This window comes from Haplochromis burtoni, unplaced genomic scaffold (genome assembly GCF_018398535.1).
Source record: "Haplochromis burtoni strain Fernald_Lab_line unplaced genomic scaffold, NCSU_Asbu1 Contig_272, whole genome shotgun sequence".
In the NCBI taxonomy this organism is placed as follows: domain Eukaryota; kingdom Metazoa; phylum Chordata; class Actinopteri; order Cichliformes; family Cichlidae; genus Haplochromis; species Haplochromis burtoni.
In genome coordinates, this window is record NW_024582633.1 from 584007 (window position 1) to 610687 (window position 26681).

The 26681-nt window shown below is 39.0% G+C and overlaps 4 protein-coding genes across 7 annotated transcripts in view; 2 read left to right on the forward strand and 2 right to left on the reverse strand.

The window, feature by feature from the left end:
• Positions 1-171: 171 nt before the first annotated feature.
• dnajb9a (DnaJ heat shock protein family (Hsp40) member B9a) lies at positions 172-2730 on the forward strand. Of its 2 annotated transcripts, none has more exons than XM_005939736.3 (3): positions 172-559; positions 798-1026; positions 1457-2730. In XM_005939736.3, the coding sequence occupies exons 2-3, from the start codon at positions 810-812 to the stop codon at positions 1879-1881; spliced, it is 642 nt and encodes a 213-aa protein (XP_005939798.1). In that variant the 5' UTR covers positions 172-559; positions 798-809; the 3' UTR covers positions 1882-2730. The 2 variants fall into 2 exon arrangements, with proteins under 2 accessions (XP_005939798.1, XP_005939796.1); XM_005939734.3 differs by having other exon boundaries at positions 180-476.
• A 703-nt stretch (positions 2731-3433) lies between these two features.
• dnm1l (dynamin 1-like) lies at positions 3434-13726 on the forward strand. Of its 3 annotated transcripts, XM_042227620.1 has the most exons (20): positions 3434-3694; positions 6029-6173; positions 6668-6697; positions 7320-7366; positions 7891-7962; positions 8045-8131; positions 8605-8767; positions 8929-9049; positions 9142-9273; positions 9431-9637; positions 9766-9886; positions 9968-10123; positions 10229-10318; positions 10409-10501; positions 10670-10723; positions 11032-11103; positions 11799-11975; positions 12127-12236; positions 12323-12482; positions 13300-13726. In XM_042227620.1, exons 1-20 carry the CDS (start codon positions 3593-3595, stop codon positions 13354-13356), a joined length of 2196 nt encoding a protein of 731 aa, XP_042083554.1. In that variant the 5' UTR covers positions 3434-3592; the 3' UTR covers positions 13357-13726. The 3 variants fall into 3 exon arrangements, with proteins under 3 accessions (XP_042083554.1, XP_005939785.1, XP_042083555.1); XM_005939723.3 differs by lacking the exon at positions 11032-11103 and having other exon boundaries at positions 3436-3694; XM_042227621.1 differs by lacking the exon at positions 6668-6697 and having other exon boundaries at positions 3436-3694.
• Positions 13727-13738: 12 nt separating this feature from the next.
• On the reverse strand, positions 13739-17720 carry tnnt2d (troponin T2d, cardiac). Its single transcript, XM_014339209.2, has 12 exons — positions 17593-17720; positions 16741-16795; positions 16550-16560; positions 16440-16467; positions 16297-16354; positions 16101-16217; positions 15926-16003; positions 15724-15834; positions 15192-15301; positions 14934-15024; positions 14651-14688; positions 13739-14123 (listed from the first exon to the last, which is right to left on the reverse strand). Exons 2-12 carry the CDS (start codon positions 16776-16778, stop codon positions 14081-14083), a joined length of 723 nt encoding a protein of 240 aa, XP_014194695.1. The 5' UTR covers positions 16779-16795; positions 17593-17720; the 3' UTR covers positions 13739-14080.
• A 285-nt stretch (positions 17721-18005) lies between these two features.
• cald1b (caldesmon 1b) overlaps positions 18006-26681 on the reverse strand; it is a 29380-nt gene continuing 20704 nt past the window's right edge. Inside the window, exons 17-18 of the mRNA XM_042227617.1 lie at positions 25177-25208; positions 18006-20036 (exon numbers count right to left, since the gene is read on the reverse strand). Of these exons, the coding sequence (XP_042083551.1) occupies positions 25179-25208 (30 nt within the window). The 3' untranslated portion in view covers positions 18006-20036; positions 25177-25178. The remainder of the gene's footprint in view (positions 20037-25176; positions 25209-26681) is intronic.

The window sequence follows — 26681 nt, forward strand, 5'->3', positions numbered from 1 at the left end:
AAGCGGAGTCAGCATTTTCTATGAAGAAATTGTCCCCACACGTTTTTTGAAACTCGGGATTTGCTGTTAAAAATTGAAGCGCTGCAGGTGGAATTAAAGAGATGCTACCCAAATAGTTCAATCACATAAACAGCAAAATCTTTTGCATCAAAATTAAATAAAACCACTTGTGCGTATTCAAATAGTTATAGCGAGTTTAGTAACTAATGCGAGTGCCTGTGGGACTCACAACACTAATTATGGACATTTTAAGAAGGAATATTTACGGCATTGACCGACAGAGGGCAGATAAGATAGAATTCGTCAGGTCTAAAGAGATACCGCAAAACTAGTGAAGAAGACATGGAACTAGTCTCATTTCACACTACTCGTCTATAACACCTACTAATAACAACTTAATACCATGATGTTTGGTGTTGGTTAAACGGTTAATGACCGCTTGTGTAGAAAGGAAGCGGCAGACGACACCCAGACAGGTAATTGATTGAGTCGGAACCTGAGTAGACTGTGATGGGGACCGCTAGCATGTGTTAGCCACGGCAGGCTAGTATTAAGAGAGGTTGGTGCCGCCGTTTAAAAATGTAAAAATTTAAAAGATAAATTCTAATTCAAACAGCAGTAGCCTGTACCAGTTCTTTTCTTATTGGCTAAGTTTTCATTCTCCAAATGTAGGTTAAGACAGATGTTGCGTTTAAAAGGCGGTGGTTCTTCAGAGGCTAGGACATACTACCAGTTACACCGTGCTGTCTGGCTTGAAACTCACTAATTGTGCTGTACTTTTCTCTCTTGAATGACAGGACACTGGAGCCATGGCAGCTGCACATTCTGTGCTAACGTTTGCAGTGTGCGTCCTCGTGATAACAGAGCTGATACTTGCCAAGAAGGACTACTATGACATACTGGGAGTGCCTAAAGGGGCCACAGAGCGCCAGATAAAGAAGGCTTTCCACAAGCTTGCAAAGAAATATCACCCAGATAAGAACAAGAGCCCTGATGCTGAAGTGAGATTTAGGGAAATTGCTGGAGGTACAGCTGATTTGTTTATTTTGGCGTATTTTGGGAAAATTAGTAGTTATCTGGCATGTCTTGGATATGATTGTTATTGTAATGTAGCGTTTTAATTCACTATCAAACAGGAAAATTGATATTTAGACTGTTAAAATTTATATTTATGAGTGACAAATGAAATGTGAACAGTACAATGTGTGAATCTGATATTACTACTACTACTAATAATAATTAATGATAAGGAACACTGATGCATGTTGGGGTTTTCTTGGTGGCACATGTTGATCCAATGGATAAGTTTGTCCTTTAATTGATCACCAATTACCTATATTACAGTTTGGTTAGTCATGCCTTTAGTCGGGGCTTTTTCAGCCACACCTTTTTTAATGTTGAGATAATAAAACTCCCTCACTTTGACTGAATTTTGTGTTTCTGTATTTTTGTGCAGCTTATGAAACTTTATCAGATGAGGCAAGAAGAAGCGAGTATGATCAGTTCAGGGACACTGACGCGTACTTCGATGGGGAGACGCAAGGCAAACACAGACAAGGTGCCCACCAACCTTTCACCTTCAGTTTTGATGACATATTTAAGGACTTTGACATCTACAGCCAGAACAGACACGCCCGTCACCGAAGACACTTTGATGAACACTCCAGGTCCCACAGCAGACATAAAAGACACTTTCAAGGTGGTTTTGGAGCCGGGGTTATCAATGATATGTTTGATGATATTGAGAGAATGTTTACTTTTGACAGACACACCAAACAGACTGAAAACCGGTTTCATGGTACGTCGAAACAGCACTGTAGAACAGTAACGCAACGCAGAGGTAATATGGTAACTACTTACACAGACTGCACTGCATCATAGGGTGCAATGTAAATGGCTTAAAAAAATGCCTTAAAAGCATACAACATATTTGTATTTTTCAAGTTGAAGAAAGCCAGTTGGTTCAAAATACTGTGAAGCGTGAACATTTGTGTTAAGCACTGACATTCAGGAATGACAGGCACTGAATAAACAGGCAATTTAGCTTAGTTTTAAAATGAAATAAGCTATCTTTTTCCAACATATTTCCAGCATATTTTCACTTGTGAGTGATTGTTGTAGTTTTTTGCTTAGTGGTGAAGTAAGCAGTTTTGTCAGTATTTTTTCCAAGCACCTTCTTTTGATAATGAAGTTTAAAAACATTATCTTGTTACAATTGTGGAAAAATAAATAACATAAAATTTAAGAAAAAAATATATGTTGCTCAATATTGCACAGAAATGTATGTGTTACGAGTTCGCCTACCACTATTTTGTACAGGTTCTTTGTAAAGGGTTTGTTATTTTAACTCCACAATCACATATACTGGCAGAAACAGTGGCAGCCAGCAGTGTTTTGCTTGCAGCTGTCAAATGAGCAGAAACAAAAAACCTGTAAACCTCCACATGTTGGTTTGTCTAACTTGTGTTTTGGAGTTTTTACTTGAAATAATAAAATATTCTTGTACTCTACAATGCTGGACCTTTTATGAACACTATGATCATGAAATTACAGCCAGTTCAACATGAAAGAAATTGGTTGATAGCTGGAAAGCCAAAAATACAAGTAAGAGGATTGTTTGGGACTTGGATTTAAGTGGAAATTGCTTCATCTATGTTAATGTTTCAAGCCTCAAGATAATTTGTCAGATACAAATGATGTTGATTCAAATAAAATATGTTTCACAAAGGTTTTGCAGGCCTAGCAGTGGTTCTCTGATTCACTGAGACCCACAATGTTTCTGACATGTATTACACAACATACCACAACAATGTATTGCCTCCAATATTCATTAATCATTAATAACTAAAGTTTATATTTAAAGAAGTCAGCACAATAGTATCAGCAAACGCTAGTATGCTGAACTTAACATACTCATTTTTTTTTTATTTGAGTTGTCATAAATTAAAACGCTTCCTTATTGCTTAAAAATAAATTGTCAATGTTGCATCAGTCTGGTTGTGTTATTTCCATTAAAAACGTGTTGTTGTGTTAGGGTATGTGTAAAGTAAATTGTGGAAGGACTGTTAAAACTGAACTGCCTCGGAAGCATATAGGCTTTTAATGCCTCTTGTGTACTACAAGCATCAGTGCTGGTTGAGTTTAACACTGTTAATATCATTAGTTCGCTCCTGTATGAAGTGCACTTGACACTCTGCTATAATGTAGTAAAATAAGCAATAACCAGCGCATAATAAAATGTCCAGACAAAACTTTGAATTAGAATTAAATTTTTGTCTGTGTTCCTATAAATATTTTGACGCTCACCGTGGTTACTGTTGCGTTGCGGGAAAAATAATTATTATTGTGGGAGTACGGCTCACGATGTAGCCTCTAGGAAATGTAGTTCGGCAACAATCGAATCCCGAGAAAGAGGCGTAGCTGCGTTTGACTGTCGTGAACGTCAAGTCCCATAATGCAACTGTGACTAACTACGTGCGTAGATGTCCGATCCGAAGACAAACCAGTAGCTTTTAGCTGCGGGACATTGAATGACTTTGTACCCGTGTGCGTTAAGAAAGTTCTTTGTTTGACAGGTTTAGAATCGGCGCTAATGGAGGCACTTATACCTGTCATAAACAAGCTGCAAGACGTATTTACAACTGTCGGCGCAGACACAATCCAACTGCCGCAGATAGTTGTTGTGGGAACACAGGTGAGAGACGTCACTTTGCGTGAAAGCTAACTTTTAGTTAGCCTGCAGCAACTTATTGTTTTGACTCTTTGTTTTCACCGCAGTTTTTCTTTCACTTTCACGCAGACACAGTACTATTAACTGTCCATAAAAGCATAACGTGGATTTTTAATTGTTTTAGTTTACTGCCATAGTAAAGTAAGCAGGGTTACGGTTGACAGTTTACAGTAGTGTTTATCCACATGTTCTAGCCTTGTGGTTAGTCTCCAGAAAACAAAATCAAGTGCTGTTTTTCTTAATCTAGTTACATAAACAATTTGACCAGCCGTCTGTCGTTTTTATGGAAAACACAATTTGTACTTACGACTTTATGAATAACCTAGACTAAATTTAAGTTTGCCAATTTCTGAAGAACACCTATCTACAACTAGTGCATCCCATCAGTATTTTATCTGGCAATTCTTTAGAGATTTAATATACTATTAGTTATATTTATCGCATCTTTGTTAATATTACAGTGGTGAACAATTAATTAAAAACGTCTTTCACCCTACTGTACCCAAGTGCAATTTAGCAGCACCACAAAAACTATTACTGACATGAAGTCAACATCTATAATACAGTTTCTCACTACCTTGTGGAGTAGTGAGACATTGAAGCCTAAGTGGTTTAAAGTGGGAGGTTTTGCCTAAGGCTAATGGGATGTGACTGTCTCAGACGTATTGGCAGGGATGTGAGGGTGTTAGAGTAAAACCAGGCAAGCCAAAGGATGTTTTTGACCCATTAAGACCGGATGCAACGTGCTTGTGTCTGTTCTTTTAATCTTTGTCCTTGTCAATGCTCTGCTTCAGTTAAGAGCAGCTCAGAGATTACACTGAAGGTTTTAATAATTGTTTTTTGTGTGTGTGTCTTGTCCATCATTAGACCGACTTATAGCAGTCAGATCAACTTTAGGTTTACTGCTACAGCTACTGCTACAGCTGCTGCTCCTACTGTGGAAGATTACCTGGCCGTTTATGTGCATTTTGTATGTGAAGTATTTCACTTTACACACAGTTTCGTTAGAGATGACTCAACTACAAACTGAATCAAGCCTACAGCGCTATGCAAGTGTCTCCTTAAATATTGAAGAATCTGGGCAAGTGGAGAATAAAAGAAATCGTCACAGGCCTAAAAACCTACCTGTAGCAGATGCACAGTATCTGAAAGTCATGTCCTTAAGAAATAGGGTAAAAGTCCAGCAGTGACCTGAGAGATGCATCTGGCTCTTCAGTTGATACATCTAGTGTTCACCAATCAGAAATGGTGGCTGCCAAGAAGCATTTCTTAAGGAACTGAAAAAGGTAGAAAGGCTGAGCTATGCCAACATTACACAAAAACTGAACTGAAAATCAGCAGGTCTTCAATTTCAAATCATTCAAATCCTACTCCTGAAGACTACTTAAAGAAATTGCAAGAAAGTTTGCCTTAGAGAGTTCAGGCTGTGAAGAAGAATAAAGGTGGTCATATGAAAGTTTGACTTTAAAGCTCATTAGAATTTTACAAATTCTGTTTCTGCCTTATGTACTGTGTTTCCATATATTTTTGCAGGTTTAAATAATCGTTGCATTTATTTCCCCCTTTCCATGTAAAACATAAAGGAATGAGGGGTGGCTTGAGACTTTCACACAGTCCTGTATCAATAGAAACACCATCCCTTATACTGGTGTTAATGCATTATAGCGCTTCCCTCCTGTGTAGACAAAAATAGTGCACAGGTTAAAAAACTTGAATGTTTGTCAGAACTCCAAACTTTAGTTCCTAAATTAATACTAGTTCCTCTACTAATGCCTGAAAACATTTGTTCAGCGAAAATGGGCTTTAAAAAATAGTGTAATGCTAACCTCTCATGGGGCTTCCTGTGTGAGAGTATTGGTTCATGTACAGCAAAGTGAATCAGACCAAAGTGATGCTTTTTGCTGTTTCTGACCATGTAATTAAAAACGATGTTCGATTAAATGAAGCCCTGATTAACCACACCGGTAAAATACATTTATTATGGTCGGGAGGTTTTTCTTTTGTGTGGGGCACCAACATCTCGTCTGTGAATGTAAAACTCTGTGTCAGTTAAGAGTTTTTTTCTGTATGCTGAAAACAACTTTTTCTGGCCAATGAGGGAGTGTGTAATTGGGTTTGTTTGACTGTTTGTTACCAGTCTGGTGTCCACAGTTTTCTAAGTACTGTGTTTAAATTTTGCATGGTGGTAGATACCAATAAAAGCTCGAGCTGATTTAATTTTGGTGAAAATTGGGTCAAGATTACGCCCTTTGGGGGGAGTTTTGTTGTTTATGATCTTGTTGTTGTTACTTTCTACAGAGCAGCGGGAAGAGTTCGGTTTTGGAGAGCCTGGTTGGCAGGGATATTCTGCCACGAGGGACTGGTGTTGTCACACGCCGGCCTCTCGTCCTCCAGCTAGTGCACATCGACCAAGAAGACCGCAGAAAACCCACAGAAGAGAATGGTAACATAACTGTCCCCTCTTCTAATTTTTATGTCGAAAATGAACATTTATATTTTTCTAAATAGTTCGTTTTAAAGTCAACTTTTTACACATTTTCAGCCTTTGGTGTTTGCTAACGCATTTTTCAGACTGGCATTTGTTTAGTAGTTGGATTAGTCCACTATGCTTCCAATTTTCTGACAAAATTTACAGCTTTAATAAAATGTAAAATAAAGGGAGCTCTTTAAACAGATTCTTAATTGCTTTTTATTGTTAGAGCAGTTAGAGTGACTTCGTATTGATGGTGTTATTATCTCTGATTTAGAACAGATGCCACCCGCTTCTCAGTAAAAAACAAAAACAAGGAACTGAAATGTGCCAAGATCCTGCGTGTAGTTTGTCCTGCCCTCTGGGAATGACTGCAGAGTGACTCTGCATTACTGCAGAGTCTCATGCAGGGGCTGCAGATTGCCGAGTTAACTCTTTTCTCTCCTGTCGTCTCTCTTTAACTGCAGAATCCAAGAAAAACGGACGCCTTTACAAAGGTCTCCTTTTCCCATGTTCTGTATCCCACTGTGTTTGTATCTTATGTAATCAGCCCCCCACCGAATCCAATGCTCCCCACCACCCATCTCTTTTCCGTATTTGTCCCCATCTTGCTTTGTATTTGTATAGCTTTTCCAAAACTGCAAAACCATGTGGCTTCATCTCATGCCCTTCCGCCCAAATAGGCTGGTGTCTGTCATTTGAAGTTTGTTAAAGAGAGTTGGTATATTCTGGTCAAAAAATATACAATTGTGTTGAAAATAATTATAAGGGCCTCATAGAGCAGCTTCCTTCAGATGAACAACAGACCCCAACCTGTTGATTATTGCATCAAAAATCAGCTTACTTTGATTTGTTTTGTTTTTTTAAATAGCCTTTCTAGGTTTCTGCTTTCCAGAATGCACTTTATTTTTGCTTTAGGTTATTTACTTCCTTTACTGTTATGTGAGAACAGCTCTTCAGCTGTGGCGCCTTCTCCTCTGAAGAGTTTATCTTTCACATCCTTGCCGGCAGAAAACACATTTAAATCAGGGATGTAATAATAGTAACGTTTGTCTCAAGGCCACATCTATCACGTAATCTGTATTTAAAACATCTGTCCTCGACTTTGTATTTCTGCAGGCATCGATGGAGAAGAATGGGGCAAATTCCTACACACCAAAAACAAGGTAGACTTTTCAGCCTATTCTCCACAAGGTTAACACTCTCATGCCCATGCTGTACTGTGTATTAGAAACATCTGAATATTTCAAATACAAAGGTGAAAAAAGACACATCTTTGTTCTTTGCCCCATATTTACTTTGACACATATGCATTGAACAGGGCGACATTTTCTGGTTTTGCGGCATGCCTCAAATGTAAAACATGTTACAGGATCAGGCACACACACCCTTTCAGCTGCTAAAAATATCTTTTTGGCCACAGGGCTAATGTCCTCCAAAGCTACATTGTGTCTTTTTCTGAGTTTCATTTACTCTAGTTCTTCATGTTTGAACAAATAAGCTCTTATGAGGTGCTGAGAGCCTCGTGATATCAATTGGATTTTCTCAGGATTTCTTTGTAAGTGTTCCCTGTCATGTACTTTCTGCTCCTCTCGGCTGTCCTTGTCTTTTCAGTGTCAACAAATGCTTTTTAAAATTAATGTTGCTCATTCTTACCCCCTTAATATTCATGGTTAAATCATCTTTTCAGATCTACGCAGATTTTGAGGAAATCAGACACGAAATCGAGACAGAAACGGAACGAATTTCTGGCAGTAACAAAGTGAGTGTCAAACATGAGTGGAGAAAATGGATGAGCTTTAAATGTCCACACCAACCTGAAAGGTGCTTTATTATGTTTGCAGGGAATTAGCGATGAACCCATTCACCTAAAAATCTTCTCTCCACAAGTTGTGAATCTCACATTAGTGGATCTTCCTGGCATCACCAAGGTAAGACAAGTTTGCTTCTCCAAGTCTAGACCTGTGTGATCTAAGAAGATAAAACCATCTAGCAGATACATTTCATACAGGGTATCTCTAAGTTTAGAAAAGGTTTAAAAACCATGAATAGTTCTTCCTTTAAAAAAAAGTCCTTAAAAGCAACTGCAAGTCTTGACTTTGTGCTGGATCTAAGTTATTTGTACGTTTTATAACAGGAACTAGGAAGCATATTGATCCATATTGTACATTAGCTGATTTAATGATTTTTTCTTTCTCCTTGCTCATGTATCTCTGTCCAGGTCACATTCATTGATTATTCAGATGAAAGCTAGTTACATGTAGCTTGAAAGGACTGATAAGTGTTAAATAAATGTGCTTACATGAGTAGTTATGTGGTTGTAGGCTTTAATACCCCACTGCTATTTATTAATCAGCTGTGGTCATCTGCCATGGATAAAGTCTACTTGTATTTGTTAAAACAGGTACCAGTGGGCGATCAGCCAAAAGACATAGAGATCCAGATCAGAGAGCTGATTTTAAAGTATATCTCCAACCCCAATTCAATCATCTTGGCTGTGACTGCTGCCAACACAGATATGGCGACATCAGAGGCTCTCAAGGTGGCCCGTGAGGTTGACCCTGATGGTAAATGGCATCCCTGTTTTGCTTTGGTTTCCTCTTCTCTCCTGGTTGTTTTTAGTTAAATCAGCACAAGCCTTTATTTTCATTTCTCCCTCACGTGCTCTTTGCTTTTCTTTCCTCAGCAGTGGTTTTTTTAACATTGGGTTTGTGCGTTCTGTGTTTAGGTAGGAGGACGCTAGCAGTGATAACCAAGCTTGACCTGATGGATGCTGGTACGGACGCCATGGATGTCCTGATGGGCAGAGTCATCCCTGTTAAACTGGGCATTATTGGAGTAGTAAACAGGTATCGGTGCAGTGAGTGGTCACACAAGGCAAAACTGCGCCTTTTAAGTTCAACTCAGCCTCATAGTTATTTTTGTTTGTGCACTTGATCAGGAGCCAGTTGGATATCAATCAGAAGAAGCTGGTGGCAGATTCTATTCGAGATGAACATGCATTCTTACAAAAGAAGTACCCCTCCCTCGCAAACAGAAATGGAACCAAATATCTGGCTAGAACATTGAACAGGTATGAAAGTGATACATTATGTATGTATTTAAATTTGAAATATTGACCTTTTTTTTAGCCTAATTGTTTGAGTTTTAGTCCCTTCCTGACAAGATGAAACAGCACTGGCTACACTAGTCCGTAACAAGCCTGCCGACTTCCTTTCTTATTACCACAGGTTACTGATGCACCACATCAGAGACTGTCTCCCTGAGCTGAAGACGAGGATCAATGTGCTGGCAGCGCAGTATCAGTCTTTACTCAACAGTTACGGTGAACCTGTCGAGGATAAGAGTGCCACGTTGCTGCAGATTATCACCAAGTTTGCTGCAGAGTACTGCAACACAATAGAGGGCACAGCCAAGTACATCGAGACAGCTGAACTGTGAGTTACACAACTCTAAACTGCATTTACTTTGTTATGCCACCAAGGGGCGCTAGCATCATACTCTCCTTAATGAAAGCACATTCTGCATCTGAGTGTGCTTTAATGTGGTCCTTTCTCCTCCTCAGGTGTGGTGGAGCACGGATTTGTTATATATTCCACGAGACGTTCGGTCGCACGTTGGAGTCAGTCGATCCTCTGGGCGGTCTGACAACCATTGACGTGCTCACTGCAATCAGAAATGCAACGGTTGGTTTCTGTGACATCCGTTGATTTGATTGTCTTAAAAGGCACTTTTTTCAAAGCTTACACTTTAATTGTCTTTGTCAGGGCCCGAGGCCGGCTCTGTTTGTGCCTGAGGTTTCGTTTGAGTTGCTCGTGAAGCGGCAGGTCAAGCGTCTGGAAGAGCCCAGCCTGCGCTGCGTGGAGCTCGTTCACGAGGAGATGCAGAGGATCATCCAGCACTGCAGTAACTACAGCACGCAGGTCAGACACGCCCTCACCAGCGACTAAAGCACAGAGGTGTGCTGTAATTGCCGAAGGTTGTAACATTAGGCTTTCATTTTGATTGATTGTTCATCATCTCTGCAGGAGTTACTGAGGTTTCCAAAGCTTCATGATGCTATAGTAGAGGTGGTCACATCCCTTCTCAGAAAAAGACTCCCAGTCACAAATGAAATGGTCAGGAACTCCTCACACTTGTGGTATTTATAAAGGAAGTTAACAAACAGCCCCTAATCTGAAAAACCTATTTTCTGAATCGATTTTCAGGTACATAACTTGGTTGCCATTGAGCTGGCGTATATCAACACCAAACACCCCGACTTTGCTGATGCCAGTGGCCTTATGAACAACAACATCGAAGTAAGAGATTGGCCACTACTTTCATTTACATTTATTTAATGCAGTGTTTGTGTAATCCTCTTTTGTCACCTCACACTGATTGTTTTTAATTATGATTTTTCTTTTCCAGAAAAGGGAGAATTTTCTCTTCTTCTGCTTGTGATATTTTTCAAAATTTTGTTTTTGTAGGAGCAGAGACGGAATAGACTGAGAGATCTGCCCTCTGCTGTTCCCAGAGATAAGGTACAGTTTGTCTGTCTGAGAGTAACTGCTTTGTGGTAACGCACTTTAACTTCTTCTTTCCTGCATATGTAGATTTATTTAGTCAGGGCAAAACCAGCTGTTCACGTATACATGCATATATAAAGTTATAAGAATATAATAAAATATACAAATAAAAAAATTATGTGCTTTCAGTCTGCTTAACTTGAAGCTGCCCAACTTGTATGTCGGGCATTTCTTCTATCTTACTGTATGTAAGGCTCATGCACACCTTCCGCTTATAGCTCCTGTCCATGCTCCTCTCCTTTCTTCCTCATGTCTTTCTTTAGTCCCTTAGAGGTCCTGGGGGGCAGTCTCTCTCCCCCACTGAAACTTCTGCCCATGAGGGCGAGGTCACTAAGGTGTGTCTTGTTCATTTCCCCTGCCTGTGTCTACATCTGCCCACCCCCAGACTTTCTTTGATTCCTTTAAAATCAGCCAAGCTGTGTTTCTTTGGCTCTTACACTTTGATTTGCATCCAACCCTATTTTCTGCATGCTGGTTGCACGAATAGAAAAAGCACAATTCCCAGCTCAACTGAAATGACATGAGGTTTTTGTTTCTTTTGGGGTTTATTTTAATGGGGAATTGAAGAAAACCTTACTAGCACTGGTAGACTATATGATATGGACACTCTTTGTAATTTTATTATATATTCACTCCAAAGAAAGATATTCAAGATCTGGTTTAGGTAAATCTGTTACATTTTGTGCCAAGAGCAATTACACTCAGGATTTATATCAAATTTTATATAGTTAAATAACTTTAAAAAGCCTTTGTGTCATGATTGCTTCACCCAGTCACACACTGCCTGTCATTTTATCCACACATTCCCTTTGCTTGCTCAGTTCACAGTCAGGACAATGAGCACCAATCTGGATGAACGTCTTTGTACTGAAGTCAAAGAAGACCTATGGCATGCTGATATTTGAAGCATGTCAAAAATTATCAGGAAATTCCTTCTGGATGTGCTCTGTTTTTGTTTGTTTTTTTCAATGTTGGATCAGCTGATGATTTTACTTGTTTTCATTACCTCTTATATCTCTCCCCTCTGTAGGGAGCAGCCAGTGTTTCTCAGAGCTCTTCTGTCAGTGACCAGACAGACAGTGGCACGGGCAACTGGAGGAGCATGGTGAGAAAGGGCGAGGAGGTTCCAGCTGGTGACAGGGCCATGCCCCAGCCTCTTATCACTGCAAGTCCCCAGAAGGGCTATGCTGTCAACCTATTAGATGTGGTGAGAACTCTGCATTTGTATAAGCAGGTTTAAAAATTGTTTTTGCTCGATGGCAATATCTGGTATTGGTAAAATGTTCTGTAGATGTATTGTAAGTGCACTAATCTGCCGAATATTATAGCTATTAGAGTTTCTCTTATTTCATTGTCAGCCTGTTCCAGTATCAAGAAAGTTGTCTGCTCGGGAGCAGAGAGACTGTGAGGTCATCGAGAGACTCATCAAGTCATATTTCCTCATTGTTCGGAAAAACATCCAAGACAGGTAAGGATTCACGGTTTTTCATCTGCAACAGAGTAAACGTTAACATCGTTAATCCTTACTATACGTTTTACTGTGTTTGGCCTCAGTGTACCAAAGGCAGTGATGCACTTCCTGGTGAACCATGTGAAGGACTGCCTGCAGAGTGAGCTGGTGGGTCAGTTATATAAGACGACGCTGCTGAGCGACCTGCTGACAGAGTCCGAGGACATGGCTCAAAGACGCAATGAGGCTGCTGACATGCTCAAGGTGACAGATTCATCACAAAAAAGCATGAGCCAATGTCATACAAAGTTATATTTTATCCAGTAAATATAATATTGTGGCGTGTTGAGGGAGCAGCTAGTTCTCTCTCATCATGCCCTAGGACATGTGCTGCTGTTTAGATGTTCTTGTTTTATTGTTTACGGTTACGTTACTTTTAACTATTATCTTAAATGTTGTGTTTGTACTGCGGTACAAAGTCACTGACAGTTATTGTTTTATAGAAAGAATGCAGTACCATAAATGAGTTCTGTTACGCTGTTATTGACCCTCGAAGCACAGTGTAGCACTAGCAAGTGTTTAATAAAGAGCTCCCCCTACCAGCTTGGGGTCAAACAGCAAGCTCAATCTGTGTGTGGAGCTTCCTTGTGAAGATTCCTCTGCATGCCACAATATATAACTTCTTTTTCCAAAGACAAAGAAATGTCTTATGAATTAGGAAAAGCCTTAACTATTTAGCATGCTTTGTTATTGCAACATTAGAGATATACATGGTTCCTCAGTGCTCTGAAGTTATTGTTGCACTGACTGTTCTGTGAACACAGCATCTTTCTGTACAAAAGTTCATTTAGACATTTGTTTGAAGCCAATATGAGGCATGAGAAATGAATCAATCTAGCAGATGACTTTTCAAATCTTTTTAGCATAAAAATCCCTCTACTTACCGCAGTAAATCAGACTTATGATTCTCTTGTGTGACTTGATGGAGAAACTGTACATCCCAGTATGATCCTAATGCGGTGTGATGACGACATTAAAATCAGTTATTAGATTACATCTGTCTTCTCATCTCTGTGTCTAGGCGTTGCAGAAAGCCAGCCAGGTGATAGCAGAGATCCGAGAAACCCACCTGTGGTGAGGATGAGCAATCTTCAGCAAGCTCTCTTCATCCTTGTGGGGACCCTCACTGTCTTCATGTGGACCATCCCACCTCCCTGTCGAGTCATGCAGCAGCTCAGGCTGTAGAGACAACTCAGAAATGCACTGGTGTGGATATGTGTATATGGAAACATAGTTTTAATGTACAGCAAGGAAGTAATAATCAGGGGAAGTACATTTTAGTCACTCGCCATCGGCATCACGTATACTTCTGTCCTAGATTATTATATTTTTCTTAATGTAAGTAAAACAGTACATAAATAATATTATACATCACCACTATGTGGAGCCTTGCTGAGGAATATGTGCTCCAACTGTAGATTTTGATTAAAGCTACAAATGAAAACTCATGTGACACCATGTATATGCCCTCTTTATTGGATTTTGAAGTAATTTGTGCACTGCAATGCACTTTTTTGTAATTGTTAACATACCCCATACCAATACATCATACATTCATTATTTCTTTATTTTTAAAGCGACACAAGAACAATGCAAAATTAGACACATTTGCTGTTCAGTGTGAATTTTTGTGTAAGAGTTGTTATAGTGGACAGATTTACACAGAAACACTTGTTTTGTACTTTTATGACCATAGCAACTGACACATAACCTTACACAATAGAAGAATGAACACATGGACAATAGACACCAGGGTCCATCGCTGGTGTCACCGTTTGCCTCGACTCTATCTTGTAGCAGCTTTATCTCACACGGCCCATCTTGCCTTTTCCACGACCTTTGGCACTGAAAAGGTTCGGGATACCAATGAGTTTAATAAACACGGATATCATATAGTTTCATTATTTAGCAATTCAACATGCCATTACCCAGGGTACAGATGTTAAAGACGGAAATACAAAGACTGTGGGAGTCATGAGATGATGTGGAAATGATTAAGTTGGTAATATTTTAAGTGCAGAAATTTTAACCGCAAACATTTAAGGCTTTTGACTTTATGGGGGTATGCTGTCAAGCTGCATGCTGTTTGTTTAACAGAAATAAATTCAAACTATAAGAACAGGGTACGTGATGTGTTTTTCTAATAATGTCACAGATGATAGATTTCTCGAGTATCCGCTGAGCTGAGTGACACTGTTTTTTAGAACATAATACACTCATAACTGCGGTCTCTGATCTATTTTCTGATTGTGAGTGGTGAAATCGTATCTTAGAAAAGTGTGAAAGGGAGAAACAGAAGCTTTATGTAAGACAAGAAACCTTAGAAGGTCATCAAAATAGGAAGAGATCCAGCGGGGGAGCTGTGCGCTTACCTCTGGTGATCCTGAACACGAGAGAGAAGCAGGTTGATCTGCAACGGCACATAAACATCTCCTCAGTGTTTCGAAATAAAAAGGCTGATAATCTTACACAACGGGGTCTAACGTGAATCGTGAAACTAGCAAAACACACCAACAAATATCAATAAATGATAAATGCAGGATGGTTGCCTTCAGGTGTTTCTCGTGCTGTTGGTCATAAATACTCAATGTTCTATTTTGTCTTTTTAAATAATGACAGTAATATCACAGAACGGATTAATAGTTCATGACTTACATCATATTTCTGTCTTTTAAGTTTCTCACTGAGGTCGAACTTCTCAGCCTCCAGCCCCATGAGTGACTCCCACAGTTCTTTGGCTTTATCCCTAAAGAAGAACCCAACTGTCATTACAAAGAAATTCATACCAAAAACGTATCAAATTACCTGTTACTATTAAATATGTTGCAGTATTAACACGAGTTATCTGTGGCCAGTATTTAGAAACATGATGAACTATGAATACTGAAGAAGCCCTGCATAGTGTTGTCATACTTGAGTTTATCCTCGCTCAGGTGATCAACGTTAAGAGGTTTCTTGCGTTCAGCCAGAATCTTCTTCTTCTTCTCTCTCTCAGTTGTTTTCTTGCCTCTTCTGGTGTCACTCTGCGTAACATAACATAAAGAATGAGCATGAGTTCGCCTCAACATTCTCTATGTATTATTATTATTATTAACTTATTTTAAACTGCATTCCAGCATATGTACAAGTAATCCTAAAGTCTTCAGAGAGCTGGGAATGCTCAGTTTCAGACATTTTTTTCCACCTTCAAGGCTTCTGTTTATCAGAGACAGCCAATCAAAAGAGAGAGCTTAATGGGAGAAGAGTCGTAAAGGTGGAGTAGATAAAACCAGCTTTGTGGGTAAACTGAGGGGCCCAGTACTTTTAACTGTAAATCATGCAAAGCTACTGCAGTAGGAGCATCACAGTGGACTATCCACTCAGGTGATCCATTCTCATTAAGTCAAGCAAGCAGATGTCTGCTTCATACTATTCTAATTCTGTCATTCACAGGAAACTGAGAGACCTTCTGTCCAGCACCGTACTGCTGAGACATGTTTGAGAGGGCCTTCTTCTTCTTTGCGTCCTCATCCATCTTCTTCCTTTGTTCCTCCTGCTCCTTACGCTCCTTCTCCTCCTGCACGCAGCACAAGCCAATCATTCAGTACTGTTTTAGCTGCAGGTGGAATAATAAACAGTAGACTGAAGGTGTAAATCCACGTCCGTACCGCAAGTCTGTTCTGTCTCTCCTTTTCTCTCTCCGCCCTGATCCTTTGCTGCTCGGCTCTCTCAGAACGACGCTTCTCCTAAAAAAACAACAACCAAGAAACACACAAAGGTGCGCGCAGTCACGGTGAACTTCAGCCGGGTACAGACACTGTGACTGCTCTGCAACCAACTCACAATTCTATTAACGAGGGCAATGAGTTCTTCTTCCTCTTTCTTCCTCTGGACGAAGTGAGCCTCGATCAGAGACTGCAGCTCAGCTAGATCCTTCTCCTGACGTTTCCTGTAGATATCCTGCGTCAAAAAACCAAACATTGTGAGAAATGTGTCTGGTCAGTTTCAAACGGAGAGACGTTTGATGAGGCTGACTCACATCAAAGTCCACCTTTTCACCATCAGGGATCTTCGGGGCCGAAATGTTTGCCATAAACCTGCAGGTGTGAACAGTTTATCGTTGAATGATTCGTCCTAAGTGAGGTTTAAACTGCTCAACGTAAGGAAAGTTAAGAAACTTACTTAGGCTTGTGCTTTGAGTCATCTTGTGCTGATGACCAGGAGCACACATGATTAGTAAACTGGAAATGAAATCAGGTGTATAAAATAATGGGTAGATGCAATTTTCTTACCATCTTCTTCCCTGGAAGAGAGCAGAAACATTGCCACAATTAAAAATGTCCTCTTAATTAACTTCCTGCTGTGACAAAACAAATTTCCCACGTGTGGGACTAATAAAGGTTATCTTATCTTATTACACAATAAAGAAATGTTGCACTCATAATAACATCAAGATAAAAAAAGTGTAAAATTGATCACATACTGAACTTCTTCCTCCCCGACTTCTTCTGTGTCAGACATTTTGTTAAGGGTGAGCTCTGCAAAATGGACACCCTATTAGCCTATATTTACACCAACAACTATTTCTGATCATTAAGCAGCATAGTAGATCCTGAGATAGCAACCGTTCACACAGTTTACAATGAGGGTCAGCGTTGGATCAGATATCTTAGCCTGGCCAGAGTTGAAGATGTCTATTCTGATCTTTAACTGGACAACAGCAGCAACACAATAACTGGAAAACACTCCTACTCAGTATGCCCAAATAAAACACTTCTGTATGCGTATTTAAAGGGTACACATAGTTATTCAACTAAATGTGATCAAAGTCCTGTCACAAGTTTGAAATTACTGACGACAACTATAAAAAAGTGTTTTATTACTGTGCAGATGGTGATGCTGTAGGCAGAACGGCTTCAAATGTAAAGTTAATATCTCCAGTTAAGTTTGAAGTTTGAAGTAAAACATTGAAATTCTACTCATGTATAGAATGTGTTATTGTCTACGTCTGCTTATTATTCTGCCAATAACAAGTTTTTATTATAACAAAATGTAAAAATAAGTAAAAATGATGAATTTATCAATAGTGTCTGTGGGCGTACATGTTCAAGCTGCTGTACAGTCACAGAAGATGTTATAAAGATGCCATGGAGACAATTTTGTTGGATTTGTAATGTGGCTTAAAAAGATTTCAGCATGCTGCGAAAACAATCCAAGACCAGATTTCATTCAGTGATAAACTAACTGATCGATTAATTCAGTTCAATATTTAAGGTTAAACAAGGCTTTGATTTATTTGATAACATTTCCCCACACAGAGCATGCGTGCCCTTACCTGTGACCCAGACAGAGGAGCTCAGAGGCGAGCGACAGACTCCAGCTCCTTGAACTTAACAAACAGGTTAAGCATCAAGGATACATAGTCCAGCCCTTCTGACTCATGTGATTGCAACACCCTATGGCTGATCAGTCTATTGTTAGAGAGCTGGACATTACAGACACACAAGGAACTAGATACTAACACACACACACACACACACACACACACACACACACACACACACACACACACACACACACACACACACTCATACGTGCTACATGTTTTGCAGGTAGATTCCTGCCTTGTCACCCTCCACTGTGTTTTCAACACACCATAATTTCACAAATGGTTACAAATGACAGCATTTCCTTTCATTGGTTAAAATTAAAACAGAACCAGAACTTTTTTTCCTCCATTTTTTTTTATTGCTGAAGCCATACATACAATATTTGTAAACAACTCAAACAAGGCAATCAATAAAAAAAAATGCTGAAAGTGTCACAATACATTTAGGCAGAATTGAACGTATGTGCACTGCTGACAGGAACACCGGGTTACATTCACTGTTAATTACAGGCTTTTTTTAAACAGAGTGCATGTTGCGATTGTCTTGCAGGTCTCTAATGTTTCTGCAACGCATAAAAAGCTGAAGTAGGTGGCATGTAAATGCACAATAGATAAGCAAAGCAGCCAGACTATAACCTGTTTGTTGAATACAATAAGATTTGTTCACTGAACTGTTGTTACAGTAGATACTTGCATACACAAGTATTCATAGACTTTTTTTTGCAAAAAAAAAAAAGCCATAACAGTAACAAAGCTGGATGTTATTCGTGAAAATGTTTCACGCTGCTGTAGCAGGCCTAGGCAGGATGTGCCAGTGTTAACTTATGATTTGAGGTGTGGATCCTTGTGTGTTTTTTAATTAGAATTTTAATAAGAGCGCCTTTATCAAGGCTTATCGGCTTTCTAACTATTATCGTGCATCATCCATTTTGGAGTTGTAAATTTGACTAAATGACGAGTGAATGAACTAAGAGCCAGTTGCCTTTTGAAGTTAATCACGAGGTGAGTGATCAGATAGTCTGTGTTTTCTCTGTGTGCTCTTCATACTACATCCGAAGAGTCACACTGATGCCATGCTCACAATAGGAATAGAAATTACAATGTTCAGCAGGTAAAAATATTTATCACGTCTTCCATTTTTAGTGAGTAAGTTTGCATGACAAGGTATTTAAAAATGACTAACAGAACATGAATGTCTAATAGATTAATCCATCCAGTAGACCAGGGGTTGGGGAATCCAGGCCTCAAGGGCCGGTATCCTGAAGGTTTTAGATGTGTCCTTGATTCAACACAGCTGATTTAAGTGGCTAAATTCCTCATCAACATGTCTTGAAGTTCTCCACAGGCCTGTTAATGAACTAATCATTTGATTCAGGTGTGTTGACCTAGGGTGAGATCTAAAACCTGCAGGACACTGGCCCTTGAGGCCTGGCGTTCCCCACCCCTACATAGATGTTGATATATTTCTCTCTTGAAGAGCTGAATCACTCGGATAGTTTTGCCATCCTTTGCGAACATCAAAGTCATTCATTTAATGGTTTATTTATGAGTGTTTGTGCACAACTTATTATTGTTAAAAAAATATTAAAAACTTTTATCAAAATTGTAAACATTAGCCAAAGAGATTTCTTTATTGCTTCAGAACCACAGACTTGTTAATTACGTCTAACTGATCTATATTAAGTACATGCAAAGGCCTTATTAAATACGTCAGAAACCCTTTATGATGGATGCCTTAGTAGAAACTAAAACCTACAAAACAAGTAAATTATATACAAGCTTTTCATACAATATCCAGCTGTGGAGTACAGTATACTTTCTATGGAATCAAAACCATAACTTTCATCACAAAAAGCAGTGTGCATGTATCACTATAAAGCAAGAATACTAATTACTGGGTATAAGCTATATGACATAATGTCAAAGCCCAAATGCACCATATGAATTATAGACCTGCTAATGAGAGCTGAAAGCAAAATAACCGACTTGCAGAATGCTTGAATGAAAAATAGTGACAGCAACAGCTAATGAACAGTTTTAGTTTACTACTGAGTATTAACCATGTAAAAACAATTAGAAAGTGTAATATTCTTTTAAATTTCTTATAGTCACATATCAAGTCAAGCCATCATCTTTTCATTTTTGATGAAACTCTTGAAGCATGGCTAAGTCAAAATAGGTGGCAGTGCAAAGGTACTGATACTGTAAAGCTAGAGCTGGAAGACTTTGACACAGGAATCCCATTATGTCATTCCCTTCTCCCTCATTGTGATGCGAACCTCATGCAAAATACAGGCGTGCTGAAGGGGAACAGGTGTGAACGTAGAGCAGCAGAAGTGTGAGTTTGAACAGGTGTAACTGGGATGTCAATGGTTAGGGTCTCACTCCTGCTATAAAAGAAACAGAAAGACATTAAAGATCAGTTTCTCATTGTGTCCATTGCTGATAAAGTCATTGTTAGAGTAAGGTGAGACACCACAGGTGAATATGTGAATATAAACAGAACAGATATCACCTTGATAAAATCCCACAATATTATTTACATTAAAAAATTTACTTTTTCTTCTGCAAGTTTCTGAAATTTTATCGAAATAGACAACAATGTGCATAATAACCAATACACAATATATAAATCTGAACAATGAATAAATTCCAAATGTTGTAAATTTTATTTTGTTGGTACAAAAATCTTCTTTGATGTTGGAAATCTACTTTTATCCCTTAATGAATAAAAAAAATATTTTAAAATAGAGAAAAGTAGAAAAAATGCCATGTTTTTAAGGTATAAACTATTTTATATATATCAGCCTCTAAATGGTATTAAAACAAACTTAAAAGAAACTTGAAAAAACTTTAGTAAAATCATTGAGATTACAAAACTAAAAAATGCTTTCTTGTTTCCAACGCCACGCTTCATGCTTACACTGTACTGAAGTAACGGTGCACGAGTCATGGTCATAATCGTTATTTTTGTATACTCTGCCTTAGTGGTGTGTTTTATAGAGCAACCTGAAGCAATTTCTACAATGCTGTGAAAAAGTATTTGCCCCTTTCAGATTTCTTCTTTTTTCTTTTATTTCCTTTTTTGCATATTGTCACACTTACATCTTTCAGATCCTCAATCGAACAATTTTTTTACACTTTTTTTGGAAAGCTGTGTTCACTTTAGCTTGCCACACTTAGGCCTGATTCTTGGCAGATCTGTTAAGTCAAACAAACAGAACCTGTCAACAACCTTCCACAAAATGAAGGAGCCTAAAAGATCTTAAAGAAAGAAAGAAACTTAAAAACAATGAGAAACAAAGTCACTGACATCTATCAGTCTGGAAATGCTTACAAAGCCATTTCTAAGGCTTTGGGACTCCAGTGAACCATGACGAAGGCCTTTATCCACAAATGGAGAAACCTTGGAGCAGTGATAAACCTTCCCAGGGGTGATCGTCCACGAAAATTACTCTGAGAATGCATCTACAAGTCATCCAGGAGGTCACAAAAGAACCCAGAACACTATCTAAAGAACAGAAGACTTTACTCGTTAGATTAAGGTCATGATTCAACAATACAGAGTTCCAAGGAGAAAACCACTGCTGACCAAAAAGAACACAAAAGCTCGCCTCACATTTGCCAAAAAACATCTTGATGACATTTGGGAAAATATTCTGTGGACTAAATAGACAAAGGTTGAACTTTTTGGAAGGTTTGAGTCCTATTACATCTGGCATAAAACTAACACAGCATTTCATAAACAGATTATACCAGCGGATCATACTTCAGGACCTTGACGAACCATAAATTCTGCTGTCTAGCAGAAATCCTGAAGGAGAATGTCAGGCCATAAGTTCATGGCCTGAAGCTCAAGCTCACTTAAGTTATGCAATAAGACAATGATAAGAAACACACCAGCAAGTGTCAAGTCTGAATTGCCCCCCAAAATAAAAAAAACAAACAAAATGAAGGTTTTGAGTAGTCTGGACTTAAATCAGATTGAGATGCTTTGGCATTATCATAAGCAGGCCGTTTCCATCCAGTGTGGCTGAACTAAAACGATTCTGCAAAGAGAAGTGAACCAAAACTGCTCCACAGCAATGTGAAAGACTCATTGCCAGGTATCACAAACACTTAATTGCAGTTCCTGCTGCCAGTGGTCACACAACCAATCATTAGTTTTAGGGAGCACTTACTGTTTCACACAGGTCCAGGTTGGTTTGGTTAACCTTTTCCCTTAATAAATGAAATTTTCATTTAAAAGCTGCATTTTGTATTTATGCTTATTGTTAAAATTTATTTGAATATCTGAAACATGAAAGTGTACCAAATATGCAAAAAAGAAAAGAAAAGAAAAGAAGAAAAGAAATGAAGGAGGACATACTTGGCCATGTTTGATATAGGCCTCAAACATTTTAACAGACAATTTAACAGACAATGCTTCCACAGATACAAGAGGGGAAAGCAGCTTAAAACTGATCAGTGCATATTTTCCTTCAAGTGTGTCAACTTTAAAACATAAAGATCATCAGCCACTAGCCTCAGCATCATTAATCAATGCTTTCACGACCATTGTTCTCTATAAATACAATATAATGCATGTTCAGTGCCGCTGTTGTTGTTGTTCAGAGTTAGGACACTTTGCTTTGTGACTGAAAGCTGTAACTTGGTCATTTGCCCTTTACTTCATTGCTCAGCCGTCTATTTCTGATGAAGAAGTTGGAAGGCTACAAGCAAGGAGTGCTATTTAGAGTTGAAGTTGACACTCGACAAACACTTTTCCACTCCTATTGTTCACACTTTGGCCCAAGCACTGATGCCTTCATGTCAGAAGAAACGTGATATTTGAACACGAAGAAGCAAGGCAGCTTTATTATGCCAAAGTCAATATCTTTTTCATGATTTATGTTGTAAAGTCAAACGTTTTAACTTGTCCTATGTAGCTGTGGTAGCTCATCTTAGGTTTTTATCATTAGCGCTGAGTGAATAAGCCTGGTGATCGAGCCCGATTTGCTTCTTAAATGGCTAGTAATCCTTTTCAGCAGTCAGTTGTAATGTGACAATCAAGCAGCTGCACTCTGGTATGTCTGACAGCTCTCTGACACTCCGCACGGTTCCCCAAGTCCAGGTGGAACTTGGGGAACAGCCCACAGCAAAAACATGACAGTCATCCCAGGAGTCTGGAACTTTCTTTATACTGGGAAACAAGGTCAGGGTGAGGGTTTTTTTAAATATAGATCGCAGTGCCACAGAGCTGAGCCCGTGCCCAAAAATCTCCAGCAGCAGATTTGATTTACAGTGAGCAGCTACGCTGGTAGAAAGAGGAGTTGGTGGGTAGTAGTAGTTACGAGCTCCTGCTGGGCTATAAATCAGTCAAGGCTTATTGTACTTGTCCAGTACATGTTTTGAAGAGCAGACACACTTCATCTCAAGTTTGCTTCCCCCAGGACTGACCAACATAAAGCCCTGGTTTAACATGTACGATGTTCAGCTTTACAGTGTTAAAAGAAGTATTCACTTTGCCCGAGTGAAAGTAGAGCTAACCCCAATGTAGAGACACTAAAAATATCTCCAGCAAAAGGACTAATTTGATATTTTAGGAAATGTGTGTTGTCATTCGCCCTTTACTTTATTCTAGGCTGTCTATTTCTGATAAAGGAAGTGGTGACCAATACCACACTTAAGTTTGTAAATACAAAGCTACAGCTATGTCTGTGAAGGAAGAAAGGAAGGAAGAAAGCTACAGCTAGCAGTTGGTTTGGTTACCAAAGGGGTTCTGGTCATTGGAGACTCCATGAACAGGAAGTCACTGGATAAAGACAAATAGTCTAGAATTTAACCCACTTGAAATCACACGCAGATTTATTTTCTTTTAAAGTTTCTAATGACCTTTTAACTTTTACCAACTCGGGAGATTCTGTTATTTTAATATTATTAGACCTCAGTGCTGCTTTTGACACAGTAGATCACAGGATTCTTATCTCTCGACTGGAACAATGTGCCGGAATTAAAGGGCTTGCTTTGGAATGGTTTAAATCCTACTTATCTAATCGTACTTTCTCTGTTAGATTCAGAGACACATTGTCTCCAAAGACGACCCTTTTTTGCGGGGTCCCCCAGGGCTCTATCCTTGGTCCAGTCCTTTTTTCAATTTATATGCTCCCGTTGGGATCTATTTTTAAAAAATATGGAATTTCGTTTCACTGTTACGCAGATGATTCTCAGATTTACCTTCCACTAAAATGAAAATCTGTGAATCCTCTGAAGGGACTGTTTGATTGTCTAGAAGATGTCAAGGCATGGATGGCTCTAAATTTTCTAAATCTAAATGAACAGAAAACTGAGGTCATTGTCTTTGGTCCTTCTGACCATTATGACCTTGGCCCCTAAGAAAGTGATAAAAAACCATTTGCAAGAAATTTAGGGGTGATTTTTGACAGCAATTTAACATTTCATAAACAGATAAATAATGTAGTCAAAACCAGTTTCCTTCATCTTCACCTAATTACAAAAGTTAAGCCCTTTCTCTGTTTCAGAGATTTTGAGAAAGCGATCCATGCCTTCATCTCATCTCGCCTCGACTTCTGTAATAGTCTCTAGTCTGGTGTCACCTCTTCATCAACTGGCCGACTGCAGCTAGCTCCTAACTGGCACACACAAGTGAGATCATATATCTCCTATACTTGCATCACTACACTGGCTGCCAGTCAGCTTTTGAATTGACTTTAAGATCTTAACACTTGTTTTTAAGTCGTTGCATAGACTAGCCCCTACATATCTTGCTGTCAAAGGAGCTTGCAAAGAAAGCCCCTACATATCTTGCTGATCTCCTAACCTGGTATTCTCCCCCAAGATCCTTGAGGTCTGCAGACCAAATGCTTTTGGTTATCCCTAGGTCCAGATTAAAACACAGAGGAGACCGGGCATTTGCTGTGACTGCCCCCAAACTTTGGAATACATTGCCTTTGATTATCAGATCCTCCCCAACACTGGATACTTTTAAAAGTCGTCTAAAGACCCGTTTTTATTCTCTGGCTTTTGATTCATCATGAGTTTGTTACTATTATTCTTTTTTATGATTTTATTCTCTTTTTATGATTTTATTCTCTTTTTTTATGATTTTATTCTCTTCTAAAATACTATTCTGTTTTTTTTTTTATATTTATTGCCTTGTCCATGTTATTGGACAGTACTTTGGTCAACACCTGTTGTTTTAAAACTGCTATATAAATAAGTTTGAACTTTGAACTATTTTTTTAATGATTGGTTGTTTGCCCTAATTTCCCATCTCTGTAAGCTAGCTAGGTGTCACTTCATATTAACTCTACCATAAGAGAGTCTATCTGTTTAGTATTTGTTAAACTTTTTCTCTGACATTAAACAAGGAACAACTATTAAACTCTTTTAGTGGTATATTATAGTTATGCACAAGTGTTACTGTATGTTAGACTATTTATTTTTACTTGTGCAATGATAAATGTTCAGTATTGAGTAAGGGTACTTAGTTACATTTGACCACTGCATACAGTCACTTCAGAAGCTTACCATTAACGAGAAAACTTGCCTCCCACAGCCACCTGTGCAAGCAGAAGGAATAAAGGAAACAAAATAAATGAGGGAAGACAAATCATCTACTGGTATTCAGGCAAATTATCATCTAAGTATTCACAGTGCTTTCTTTTTTTCCATATTTTGTTCCAGATGGATCAAATTCATTTTTCACCTCAAAGTTCTTCATACAGTGCTCCATAATGAAGGTGAAGGTGAAAAAAAAATGCTTGATACATTCTCTGACATGTATTAAAAAATAACAAAATAACATGTACATAAGGATTTACAGCCTTTGCTCAACACTTTATTGAAGCACCTTTGGCAGCAGTTACAGTTTCAAGTCTTTTTCAATATGATCTTAGAGGTTTGGGTCATAGTCCTGGTGGAAAATGAACCTTCGCCCCAGTCCAGAGTGCTTTTGTGCAGCTTATCATCAAGTACATCTCTGTAAATTGTTGCATTCATCTTTTCTCTGACCCTGACTAGTCTCCCAGTTCCTGCTGCTGAAAAACATCCAAAAGGATGATGCTGCCACCACCATGCTTCACTATAGGAATGGCACTGGCCCGGCCATGAGCACTGTCTGGTTTCCTCCAGACATTACTCTTGGCATTCAGGCCAAAGAGTTCGATCTTTGTTTCATCAGAACAGAGAATTTTGTTTGTTGTGGTCTGAAAGTCCTTCAGGTAAGCATTTGGCAAACTCCAGGTGGGCTGTCATATTCCTTTTGCTGAGGATTGGCTTCCATCTTGCCACTCATACAGGCCTGATTGCTGGAGTGCTGTAGAAATAGTTGTCCTTCTGGAAGGTTCTCCTGTCTTTATCAAAGTCACCATCGAGTTCTTGGTCAAGTCGCTGACTCGGGCCATTCTACCCTAACTTCTCAGATTGGCCGGGCAGCCAACTGTACCAAGAGTCCAAAGTTCTTCATTTACAGGTGATGGCGGCCACTGTGCTCCCTGGGAGCACAGTGGCCTCCATCACAGTGGCCAGAGAAATTTCTGCACTTTTCCCCAGATCTGTGCTCAATGCCTTAGACTTCATGGATTGGTTTGTGCACTGTCTAGTATGGGACCTTATATAGACAAGTGTGTGCCTTTCCAAATCATGTCCAATCAACTGAATCTACCACAGGTGAACTCCAGTTAAGTTGTAGAAAGATGTGACAGATGCTCAGGATGCATCTGAGCTCAATTTTGAGTATTTTTATTTATTTATTATATTTTGTAATAAATTTGCAAGAATTTCAAGCAATCTTTTTTCACTTCGTCATTATGGTGTATCGTGTGTAGAACTTTGAGGTGAAACACAAATAAGGCTATAACATGACAAAATGTGGAACGAGTGAATTACTGGAGCAGCCGTGTATCTTATGTTTTTACTTAAGATTCCAAATAAGTAACATCAGCTTGGAGTCACATTTTCACAAATGACCACTTTCACTCATGTATTAGGTAGACTACATCAAGAATAACAACTATTACCTCATCATTGTAAAT

What these genes read in the sequence shown, in the direction of transcription:
- dnajb9a (XM_005939734.3), top strand. Translation starts at nt 432, where the DNA reads ATGACCGCTTGTGTAGAAAGGAAGCGGCAGACGACACCCAGACAG. An exon ending in GGCAGACGACACCCAGACAG is followed by an intron (nt 477 to 797) that starts GTAATTGATTGA and finishes CTTGAATGACAG; the next exon opens with GACACTGGAGCCATGGCAGC. An exon ending in ATTTAGGGAAATTGCTGGAG is followed by an intron (nt 1,027 to 1,456) that starts GTACAGCTGATT and finishes ATTTTTGTGCAG; the next exon opens with CTTATGAAACTTTATCAGAT.
- tnnt2d (XM_014339209.2), bottom strand. Translation starts at nt 16,778, where the DNA reads ATGTCTGACACAGAAGAAGTCGGGGAGGAAGAAGTTCA. An exon ending in GACTCAAAGCACAAGCCTAA is followed by an intron (nt 16,355 to 16,439) that starts GTAAGTTTCTTA and finishes TCACACCTGCAG; the next exon opens with GTTTATGGCAAACATTTCGG. An exon ending in CGTGTTCAGGATCACCAGAG is followed by an intron (nt 14,124 to 14,650) that starts GTAAGCGCACAG and finishes GAACCTTTTCAG; the next exon opens with TGCCAAAGGTCGTGGAAAAG.
- dnm1l (XM_042227620.1), top strand. Translation starts at nt 3,593, where the DNA reads ATGGAGGCACTTATACCTGTCATAAACAAGCTGCAAGACGTATTTACA. An exon ending in CTGGCTAGAACATTGAACAG is followed by an intron (nt 9,274 to 9,430) that starts GTATGAAAGTGA and finishes TTATTACCACAG; the next exon opens with GTTACTGATGCACCACATCA. An exon ending in CTGCAATCAGAAATGCAACG is followed by an intron (nt 9,887 to 9,967) that starts GTTGGTTTCTGT and finishes TGTCTTTGTCAG; the next exon opens with GGCCCGAGGCCGGCTCTGTT.